Consider the following 12387-nt stretch of genomic DNA (forward strand, 5'->3'; position numbering starts at 1 on the left):
CATTAAAAGTAAAGTGTTTTAATACTACAAAACAAGGTATTAAATATACATATATATTCTGTGAATTTAATATTATCTAAATGTGAACAGAAAAGAAATATTAAAAGAAATAAAATTGATGTTGGCGTGCTTAGTTTTGTTTTGTTGTGTTTTGTTTATAAAAATAAAATTGTACAAACATGAGTGTTAAATTGTTTTGTGTATTATTTTATTTATATATATTTCAAATAGATCTTTGTTCAATAATTAAACGTGTTTTCTGTGATAAGTGTTACATTGTTTTGTGTTTTGTTTTATTTCTATATAATTGTAGAAAAATAGACATTTGTTTAAAATTTATACATGTTTCGCCGATAATTGTTCATTGTTGTTGCGTTTATAAGTGTTCCATTCATAAAAGTTTTAACCAAACGTTGATTTTGTTTTTCGTATATTTTTAGAATTTGCACATTTCATGTAGCGATGCCCGCGGCACATTGGCATCGAGGATCCCAGGTAATGTCCATGATATTTCAAATAAATATTTTAATTCAATTTTATATTTTCCAGTTAAGTCGCCTTCAGTGATTTTCATGTGAGTTGTTAGATATATTATGTGTAGTGGTGGCGGTTATTTAACACACAGACTGTGTTTTTCTCTGCTTCTTGTTTTATGTAGCACAGAAATTTACTTTGTAAATTTGTGTCGTTACAGCCTTCATATTGTTGAGTCTCTTTTTTATTAAAAATTTTAGAAAAAAAATTAACTTAACAAAAGTGTATATCATATCCCGATATGGTCGGAGAGAGAGATTACGTGAAGCACCTCATCTGGTCTACTACTACTACTAAACGGAAATCTGATTCATTAATATTATCTATCACCACAATAAATCAATAACTAAATAACGCAGGGTTTTTTATAAACACAATATTTTTTTAATAAAACATGATAATATTAATTTTATATTATCTTGTACTACATTGGCAATATATCTATAAGTAAGTTTTACGAGGAATTGGATGAGACCGCGAAATGTGAACTCTTAGCATGTCTTGCACTGACATATTAATTTTTAGAAAGGTGACTAGCTACGTGTAATATCAGATAAAGTTCTGACAAATGAGCACTAAGATAAGTTGCTATATTGTAATATCTATAGTAAAGATATAGTAGAACTATCTGTAGTTATATCAGCTAAAGTAATAAGACTCGGTAAAGTAGGCTCGATATTACAATTTATTGAAAAGATTGAATTTTATGCTTTGAATCTGTGTAGAAAACTGTATATATCTCCAAGTTCTTTGAAGTTTTTAAGTATCTTAATTGTAACGAAATATATTTGTTCCTTACATAAACTAAATAATATTTTATTTTACAAAATTATCATTCGTATCGCTCTGTTGGGAGACGTATGAGTATCATCTAAGAACTGTAAAATCATAAGATAAAAAACTAAAAAGTTTGATTTTGAAGAAACGTGCCTTACAATTTAGGGCAAGGTGCAATAATGAATTTATAGATGCGGATTCGAGCTGTCCTGCGTTTTTGTAGTTCCGGATACAGACTTTTAAATAGATTTTACATTGCACTGCAGCAACTATGATATAAGTATTCATCAGAGTTTGTGATGGTTCTTTTCGATTTTTCTTAGATTAGTTTATAGAGTGGTGATGGGGCAGTTATTTTTTTTCCGTTCTAATAATGAAAATAGTGACAAGTCACTATTCGTTTTAGAAGTCAATTTCTATGCAAATTGCAATCAAAAACAAATAATTATTAAAGTTTATATGCTAAGACGGAAGATAGTATATGTTTTGAATTATTTTATAAACCTATTTTGTCATTTACCCTACTCTTGTATAGTGACCATCTCATTTGCATCTGGCATCGATGATGAAACCTCATCCATCTGCAGGCTTGCCTGCCTGACTTACTTCAACGCAAAAAAAGTTGAAATTTTTTTGTATCTTTTTCTTTTCATTTCGGGCCACTAAATTAAGTAGAAATTAACACGCCTCGGGCGTCTTGCTTCTTCATCACTTTCGTATTTTTATTTTTATTTTTATTTTTATTTTTATTTAACAAATTTTCCTCAAGGATTTGGAATTTTGGTTGCTGCCATTTTTGTGGCTGCGGCAGTTGCTTGCATTTGCTTAGCGTCGATACCGCTGCTGGCGAAGATGAAACTGAGGTTGATGCTGAAGCTGAAGCTGATGGTGGCGAAGTCGAAGTTGATGCTGGTGAAGATGAAGCTGATGTTGGCGAAGCTGTAGCTAATGCTGAAACAGTGGAGAGGTTGGAGTAGATCAAAGCAGATCAAAAATTAAGGAAAATCAAGCGCAAACATTGCAGAACTCAAGAAATCAACTTACTTCCTTATTTGTTTGTTTGACTTGCCTTCTGAGGACTTCTTTTCATCTCTTTTTTTGTTTAGTTATAAAAATACTGAAGTACTGAGATATTTAATTTTGCTTTATAAATTTTTTTTGGATTTAGGCGTATTTGATGTTTGGTTTCGTTGTTGACGGTTTGATTGGAGTGCTGTTTGCGTTTGGTTTTCGCTTGTTTATCTTCTGCTTGGAAATTGTACTTGAAACGAATGCATCCGAAAATTTAATTTCAAATGTAAATATAAGCACAGCGTTCTGTGGGTTCTGTCGGTTTGCGGGTGCGTTGGAAAAATCTCGGCAACGACGTATGCAACCTGCAACGTACTCTGGCATAGAGATGTAGCAATGCACATCAACAAATTAATTTGTTCCAATAGAGAATATATTGAGAAAGCATTTATTGAATGACTATTTGACGTTCATGGAATAAATAAGTAAATGTTTAAAATATATTTTACCCACAAATTTGTGGGTAATTGGAGCAAATTGCTTTATCTATTACTTCGTACATCTAGTCTTGGTGCATAAAAATCATAATCAGTTCTCGAAATATTGAAAGTGTTGCTGCCCAGCAACTGAAACTGAGTCAAAATTTCTAATGAATCTTTAGCTGAAGCCATTTCGAAAACAATGCCTTCATCTATAACAGCAACATTCAAAATTTGATATTCCAAAGTCGGTATCTTTAGATCCTGTCTGATCACTTTACGTACGATATCGATTGCGCTTTGTTTGGCATCTACCAATACTTTTTCTTCCGAAATCTTACTAAGTAACAATTTGTTATTGAAATGACCGTCCGTCAGTGCAATGTCCAGCGCAGTTCTTAGAAATTTTTGGTGCTTACCATTGAAAACTTGGTCAGCAGATTTAGAAATATTCTGATTCAGTTCATTACTATTATTACTTAATAACGGAACATGATCTACAATAAAGTCGACTTCAACATCGGTATTTGATTGCATCGGTTTTAAAGAATATAAATCCAATTTCTTTATATACAAGAATGTGCTGGGCTTATCTGCAAAAAATAATCAAGCAGTTTAATTTATTTTCGTGACAAAGATGTTACTTAAAGCCTCACTTTGTATAGTATAATTAAATTTTATTCTATTTGATCCGTACACATTGTCTAAGGTGACTTCTAGCACATCATTGATAAAAAAAATTTGCGGTTGAGTATTTTGAAAAGTTATTGTTTGTGGGTTTTTCGTACCCACAACTTCAAAGTCAATAGGCTCACTCCTTCTGGGCTTAGTCACTTGAACCAACATCCTGGTGGGCTTTGACTCATATGGCAAATTTAAATTAAATCTTATAATTCCTGTTGACACATATGGCTCCACTTTGGTTCGTATAGCCACATAGCTGCCGTCAACCTGAGCCACCATTGTCAAGAGTCTCACTAACAAAATTAGGTTGGTGAATATTTTCAATATACTCCACATGTCTTTGAAGCACAAATATATTATAAATTAAATTTAAATAAAAATAGTAATAAATAAAATATTAAAACTATTCGTTCCGTTGTGTACGGCTAGAAGTTCGAGCAACTAATGACGTATATTCACTAAGCTGAACTCTTCAACTCAACTGCTGATGTTATTTTTAAATTCGAGTAACGACAGATGCGACGCCTGCTTTTTCGATAAGAGACTTGATTAGGGTTCCAGAGCTGAGCACACACACGACGTCATACACAGTATAGCAGCCAATATGCTTGTTTGGATAAGAGTGCATTATATATTTTCGTCACTAGGTTTGTCTCACTCACACATAGGTTGTCCATACATATTATTGAGCTAATTTTATTTTAATTAAAGTACATGCAAAAATAATATGCATTGTAATAATAAGTGTTCATTGATGAGTGCAGCAGTAAAAATTTCTAGCACTACACATTTGTATTGAGTATTCCCCAGATCAGAAGCTGTGATAACTTTCAGTATCCACTAAGCATTGGTAGGATTGCACCATCATCATTAAATCTACATCTGAAAAAAGTTTATTGATGTTTTCATTACAGAGTGCTCACATATATTCGTATGATGATCATCGTTTAACCACAAAAATAACCAAAATATTCCTTTTATTAAAATTTATTTTTGTCTTGAACTTATTGAGGACTTAAATCACAAAACTAAAAAGGAATGACTATACTTGTTCAATAAATACTTTCTTTGATCCATGTAATAATCATGATCGTTACTTTCAAACTTATGTAAACTCATATCAGTCGCATTTCTATTCTACTTCAAATCAATTCTAAATATGACAACTTAGAACTAAATTCAAATATTATTTGCTATATGAGTTCTTATGGACTTAAATGAACCCTTTTTGATGGAAAGTACGTACTGCTACACCAAAAAAAAAAAATTAAAAATTAAAACAAGTTCTAAAGAGACACACATGTCTTGAAAATAAAAAATGCTTGATCAACCACGACTTTGTAATACCGAATGATACTCTTAATATTCGGAAATATATTGATAAGATATCTGTTATATCTGTTATTATTAGCAATTGTCTAAATTGTTCTATTTTCTTCTTCAAGTATAATTATTTTACTGCAGTAATTATATAGTATATAGCATCAATTTGAGAGAGTACAATCCATTTGATTTACTTTAGAATTTTGTCAAATTTATTATATAAGTACATATTTATTAGAAAAATTCTTATGCCCGTTATAAACAAATGGTCTACTAGAACTATAATAGCATAGTAATATTGACTTTATCACTGTATATAAGTTCTGAAGACTTGCTTTTATTATACTAGCTCAGGTCAACCGAGAGGTTTTACATGTTTAAAGTGACTTCTACCTATTATTAGCCCTCTTAGTAATACACACGGAATCTTTAACTGGTGACCCTAAAAATACATCAATCAAAACGGCAGGGTGGATTCAACTCTTTACTATAAAATTTTATATATTTCTATAACCGGGGTACCAATTGACTGCGATGTCAGCGAGTCTATTTTAACTCGACAATTTCAACATTTATTATAAATATAACTTTATTTATTATCATGTTTATTATTTTTATTTGAAACAAAATTATTATTTTTATAATTGTTATCCAAGCCATCATTGTTATTATTCTAATTAATATAATATTATTTTTCAATAAAACTATTATCATCATGTTTTACAATCATCATCAGCTTTATTAAAATTAGTATCATAATACAAGCATTTTCAGCGTCGTAATCACCAATATCATATTTAGTAACTGAAAATCATTATAATTATCTTCACTATTTATCATTAGAATAGTGATAACAATTATCAATATCATCACCATCATTATCAACATTATACATCATTTTCACCCATCGTTATCATCGTCAACTATCTTCATTTTTATAGGAGGTATCATCATTATTATCAGTACCATCATCATTATAATCGTCATAATTGTCATTATCAACATCATCATTATCATCATCATCATTGTAGTCATTAAAACTGCTATCATTAATAATAACATTGTTGACAATATCATTATCATTAACTTTAACAACATCATCCATCATCAACGCCAGCTTTTATGCTTTTTTGTCTCAGATTCTTGTCACTTTTTCAATTCCAAAGTAAAACGGACCGCTTCTATTGACAAAGGTTCTTCCAAACCTTAGTATGTTGATATTTTGAGTATGTAGCGCTAGATGATTTTTTGTTTATTTTGATGATAAGCGTAATCACATTCTGAAAAACACAAAACAGTCTTTAAAGCTAAACAATCATGACATTTTTGATCTCTTCACCCCTTGCAGTAGAATCACTTAATTAGTAAGTATTTTGAGAATAAGAGATGCTCAACTTCCATTCCAAATTTTTTAATAGAAATACTCATGGTAATCTCTGTGATTAAATAAATACACGAATTCTCTTGCACACCATAACTAACATATATGTATGTATTTCAAACATGTTTTAAAGATTTCTAGACAGTTCACTATAGGTAATAAGTCACCATCATTATGGTGAGCGTTATTTTTGAACCCATGTATGTATTACATACATCTCCAATATTGTTATTATATAAAATATTGATCAAATGAGAGAAAGCCACGATTATTATTAGTCTATAATACTATAATACTGAATAACTGAGCCTATCGTTTTGAGCAAATTTTGTGTAAGCCATGGCTTTTGTGCCGTATCGTTAGTTCTTTTAGATATTACTCTTATTGCACCGTATATTAATGAAATCTGCTAAGTAATCTATCACCGTTATCAGTGACTAACCAAAGCGAGTATGGTCAATGGACCAACTATCCAAAAAATTCACCACTTTACTTAGTGGGAAGAACTACTCTTCTATAATATCAAATATTACTACAGTTAATGTAAAGCGAAGCAAGACGTATAAGGCTGATATTGCGTACAGATAACTATGAATGAAAGAATATATAAACAAATGAATATATATGTGGTTTCTCCCACCGATTGCCTTCATATTATATACAAACACGATTTACAACGTATTTTATTTAGTCAAAATTCTTTATCAAATATATTTATACAAAACTATTTTTTACACCGTTCGCGCACACGACATACTCTGCGCACTGCACCTTTACTACTCCTCCTGTTCATTCTGTCTTTCGTTCGTTGTGTCATTTTCTGTCAGTGTTACCCTTTGCCGTCTTTATGTCAGTGTTGCCCTGACAAAGGGTTGTCTGTCGTTATTATGTCTGGGCACCATTCTAACATATATATATATATATATATATAGAGATAAAGACTAGGTCATATTTTCAGCGGAAGACAGTTCTTAATACCTAGTTATCCTTACTTTTAACTAAAGCTTGGTATTTGCAAAAGCCTGTCAGAAAGCATGTCCTCTTTCAATTGAATTTAAACGACTTGATAGCATCTTGTGAGTATTACCATCATAGAAGAAAAACTGTTCTTCCCTATCTCTCGAACTTCGTCCAATGAAGTATCATCATCGTGGACTATTTATTGCGGATGCTGCCCTTAAAAAAATAATATATTCCAAAGCTCTCTCTTCTTCGAATATCAAAGCCTGCCCGTCGTTACGATAGATGCATATGAATCTGTATTAATTTCGGTTTCTGCTACTTTCTGCTGAAGATCACTTTGTGCTACTCTTCAGTAAAAGTACTGGTATGCTAGAACTTGTGATTTAACTGATAAACACAGTTTTGAAGTATTGATATTAACGTGGGCTTTCAAGCATTCTTCCCTATCGAAACCCATTCACCGAAGCTTAGTGAAACATCAGTAGCGCCAACGTGCATGCTTATGCAGATCTATTCTTAGACAAATAGGGGCGATATTACTTAACTGACTCCACAACTTCTCACTATAAGAATTAGTTATATAAATGCGTTCATTATTGCAACCAGCTGATTGTGCAATAGGAAACTCTGTTCCAAGTTCCAAGAAGCTTTTAATGTAACTGAGAAGGATTTCATTTTCTTCTATATCGCCTATTGATATACTTTATGTTATTTGATATACTTCATTAATCAACTTAGATTTTATTTGTATGTTATAGATATTAAAATTCTTTTCATTTCCTGCAAAAAGGAGGGTTACGGAAAGTATAGAATTTTATTTTATTGTTATAAATAAAATTTATTATATATTATATTAACATATGTCATATATTTTGTGACATATGTATTCTCACAAAATAATAAAATATTTTATTCACATTTTTTTTGTACTAGTAAATTTTTTATTAGTTCTTTTAATTTTATTAAAGTTAATTTTTTTTTTATAATAATACTGAATATGGAGAACATAAAACAAAATGCTTTCTACTTTTATTAATAATGTAAAACTGAAAAATAAAACAAAGACTATTAAGTGCAAGACAGAAGAAATCAAGTCACTGAAGTTTTCACAACCCTGCATTTGACTTTGTAAGGCTTAAGTAATCTCTCTTCATCATCACCATTGTTTCGTCTTAGGACTGCTCTAATCAATCAATCTGCAATAAATTTTTCAACATTTAATTTCTCAAACAAAAGTCAATGTTTACAGAAAAAATAAAGCGAATTGCATTACCAATTTCATTCTGACAGTCTTTTCCACTCCGGTCTGCAAATAACAGCACCGCGCAAATCGCGGAAAGGATTCCGCTGTCGCTTCACTCGACTCGCAGCCGCAACAACTGTGCCGAGTGGCCGCAGGAATCCAATTATATTAACTTAAGTGAAGCGGTTATTGAAAGATTTCTTTGAAAGATTAGAACGCTGTCTGTGTTTGATTCCAGAAAGAAGCTTCTTTGAAATGAACAAGTTCCGTGTAATTCTGTTTTCCATTACGTTTTATTGTGCTTAGAACTTTTTCTGAAATTATTCAGGAAAAACGAGGGAAACACAACAAAGATTGCCATCAATGTTTTTAATAGAATTAAATTTATTTCTCGTATCTGTGGGTGTACTAGTGGGTGAGGAGGTAAATAAAAAAAATTTAATTAAGATTTTTACGATTTCTGATGTTTATGTTACAAAAATGTTTATCCATGGTCAGCTCATACAATAAAAATTTAATATTCTCAGCCCTTTTTTAATAACTTTCACCGCCGTATCTTAGCTCCTCTGCACTTAGTCAAAGTAATTTAATGGAAATGAATTTTGGCACATAGTATAGTCTCCATATTCGTTAATCAGCGGTTTGCTTAGGCGAACTATATGATTTGGAATTTTTAAATGATGTAAAAAAATTTTCAAAATGATTAAATAGCTTTCAAATTCTAATTTATGAATTATGGTCTGCGTAAATTTAAAAGTTTTTAGATAGAAAGTTAATAATAAATATATAAGTGTACGTGAACTAAATAAGAGTCGTGATAGTCCCGATAATAGAATTGAATCATAGAGTGAATAGCTTCAGCTGCATTGAGGTAAGTGGAAAAAGATTAAGATGACTAACGATTTATGATTTAGAATAACTCAAGCGATTGTAGATCACTTTAAAGAACTTTGAAAGAGGTTGATGACACCGAATTAGGAATCTCCAAAAAAAAAACTTGTGTAATCGGCAATACGAATACAGCGTTTTGTGATTGCTACTCTCTGTTTTCAAAAAATTGATTATTTCCATGTGGTCGAAACTAAATACTGACTTGAATAAATTGCAATTTGCATAGCACCTTGATTTTATTAGTGAACTGATATTGCTGAATGATATATCTTGCATAATAAAAAGAAGTTTCTTTAAATGCAAACACACTCCAAAATTTTTCACTTTTATGATATTTTAAGAATGGTGCCTTATAGCAATGTACAATATTTTGTATCTGATTAAGAAGTTATGTTCCAACAAATACTAACAATGGCGCCACAAACTATGCTACCCGCCTACGCCAACGACTAGTTATACCAAAGAATGGTTCATAATAAGTTATAATAGTTTTTTCTTAACGAAAAATATTCGCTCTCTTTGAAAAATTCAGAATTTCGATGACTATGATCGGCTTATCTGCGTTTTGAATGTTAACATAGATTAACAACCCTTTTGTTAACCTCACGTCTGAATATATGCATTGTCATAATTGATGCATAAATCACTTGTCAAGTGCATATTACATCATACGACTATCCGATTTCATTATACTAACAATATTTGAAATTGAAAATGACATAGTGAAAATGAGGCATTAGTGATGAGATTTCCTTTGGGAGAGAATAACATTAAAATAATCACCAATAAAATAATCACGCTATAAACTTACATTATAGATATTAATTAATTTGTAATTGTGCTCATGTACAGCACTTTTTGCAGCTCTTTCTCCCCTCAAATACTTAGTTGTTTTCTACTACGTTATCTCTGCGTAGTTATTTCCGAGGTTAAAATTGCTAGCACAATATATTCACTGTATTAATATTATAGACGATATTCTTCATCTGTGTTTTTTTAAATAACATGATAAGACTGATAATATAACTCCGTCCATTTTTTTTGTTTCGTATTAAACTAGTTTTAGGTCTGTTATTTAGTTTCTATAATGGAGAGATATACTAAATGATCCATTCGATACATTTTTTATGTGTAATAGGGATTTAATATAACTTTCGTGCTCAAATGGGGTCTGATATTGATAAAATACTCTATAATATGGAAGGTTCAAATTCAAGAGTAATGTATAATGAACATCTTTTCCTGCCCCCATCCTCCATTCTTAAGTGAAGTATGTGGCATCGATCTAAATGTCAGATCATACTTCGTACACTATTCCTCTTTCCGGCAGGTCTAGTTTAATTTAATAGACGAAAATTTAAAATAATCTATAATCCTTTGAAGTGATTTTTAAAGACACTCTAGCAATTCCGGAAAATACAACGAAATAGAAAAATTGCGCTTAATTAGGCAAACAATTTATTTGCAATCGTCTGCAATTTAGAAATGCAATCTGCGGTAGAAAATGAGGCGCAAAGAAGTCCATAGCACGCTTCCTTGCGCAGAAGACCAACAAATACACAATCAATCACTGCCAGTGATGTAGACACGTGTTTGGCTTACTGTGGAATGCATTTTCGCGATTCAAATCCAAGGATTGCGCTAGCTTCCCATGTTCTTAGTGTGAAATAATTCCAGCCACACTAAACGAGAATATACAGAGGATGAAGTACTCGAGGAAGAGCATTAGCAACATTTTCAATTACTACAGAAATTAGAATTATTGTGCGCGTTAATCGTAAATTTTCGATCTTCGTCGATTGTTGCAATTACAATATCCTTGTTGCTTGAAACTCCTGCCACTGCCTGTCCTTCTGTTGTTGTTGGTCACTTAAATATTGTGCTTTATTCGTTATCCTTGCTGCAGTCCATGGACTCCACCACAAATTCATCGTCTACTTAACTTTGCTTTGGGGCAAATTCTTAACAATCGATTTCAATTTTATGCTTCAGTTCGAATCCTTTAACAAATTTCTTACTTTGTACTTGCCACCGATGGACGATTTTTATTGTTCGCTCTTTATTTGTTTGTTGTTTGTTGTTTGTTGTTCTTGTAGTAATGAGCAGAACAATTTCAAGTATTTTGTGGTATTTGGCTTGAGGCGGGAAGCAAAGAAATTACTCTTATAGCACGGAAAAAACCCGGAATTTAATTGCTTTTACGATTGACGCGTTGCAGCTTAAAAAATCGGAAAGCAACTGCAACAAATGAGGAATAAAGGATGCTTCAAGCGAAGATTCCACTTTAATTACGAGTAAGAAACAATTTTATTATAAATATTTTTGAAGCTATTTCGGTGTCAATTAATACCGTTCAATTGAGAAGAAAAGGAAGAAGTTAAATATTTATCATTGTTTTCATACTACGAGTACTTAAAAGTTAAGGCTTCTACGACATTCTATTTGAAATGCTGTGCTATACAATAATTTATCGTTTAAATTTAAGCTTCAAGTTTAAGGCGATTCAAAGAAACAAAACAACCAAGATATAATTTGGATACTATATAGCAATGATGTATATACCAACAGCAATGATTCTGTTCACAATGCAAAATCAACAATACCAATGATATCAACAACACCATTGATATGTGAATGATGATTATCCTTTTTGTGAATATCTTGAGACACTTATGATAGATTTGCTTTCATTTACTCATTTTATAGAACAGGAGAACTTGATTATCGATAAAATCAAATCATAAAAATAATTTAATGAAAATCATTTACACTGTGCGAATATCCATCTCATGTTATTCAAGTATGAACCCAGATATTAAGTAATACAAAATGGATATATTCGATAAGCGCTTCTTTAGTTATGACCGCTTATCACATCTAGCACAATTTTTCATTAAAGGCTCGATTAGAATATTTAGAATGAAACTGAGATCATATTTTAAGTAATACAGAATGGATAGTTTGGAAATGAGGCTCTTGAGCACATTAGAAATAAGGACTCCATCAGAAAATATAAGAATAAACATAGTTATCTATCCATTTAGTGATTCCAAGGGTAAATTTAAATAAATTGAGACGTTGATCCGATATTTATTTTAATA

At 31.2% G+C, this 12387-nt stretch overlaps 1 protein-coding gene across 2 annotated transcripts; it reads right to left on the reverse strand.

The window, feature by feature from the left end:
- Positions 1–690: 690 nt before the first annotated feature.
- Positions 691–3857, reverse strand: LOC119662427. Of its 2 annotated transcripts, XR_005250775.1 has the most exons (3): positions 3458–3857; positions 2356–3394; positions 691–2262 (listed from the first exon to the last, which is right to left on the reverse strand). XR_005250775.1 is itself a non-coding variant. In XM_038072040.1 (2 exons), the coding sequence occupies exons 1-2, from the start codon at positions 3819–3821 to the stop codon at positions 2865–2867; spliced, it is 894 nt and encodes a 297-aa protein (XP_037927968.1). In that variant the 5' UTR covers positions 3822–3857; the 3' UTR covers positions 691–2864. The 2 variants fall into 2 exon arrangements, 1 of the variants encoding a protein (XP_037927968.1); XM_038072040.1 differs by having other exon boundaries at positions 691–3394.
- Between the last annotated feature and the right edge of the window lie 8530 nt (positions 3858–12387).

The sequence above is a fragment of the Teleopsis dalmanni genome, chromosome X, assembly GCF_002237135.1.
Source record: "Teleopsis dalmanni isolate 2A chromosome X, ASM223713v2, whole genome shotgun sequence".
NCBI lineage: Eukaryota > Metazoa > Arthropoda > Insecta > Diptera > Diopsidae > Teleopsis > Teleopsis dalmanni.

Excerpts from the sequence above, each read along its gene's own strand:
- LOC119662427 (XM_038072040.1), bottom strand. The coding sequence starts at position 3,821 with ATGTGGAGTATATTGAAAATATTCACCAACCTAATTTTGTTAGTGAGA. Across the intron at positions 3,395-3,457 it reads ATTTAATTATACTATACAAA|ATAAGCCCAGCACATTCTTG; the intron begins GTGAGGCTTTAA and ends TATTTTTTGCAG.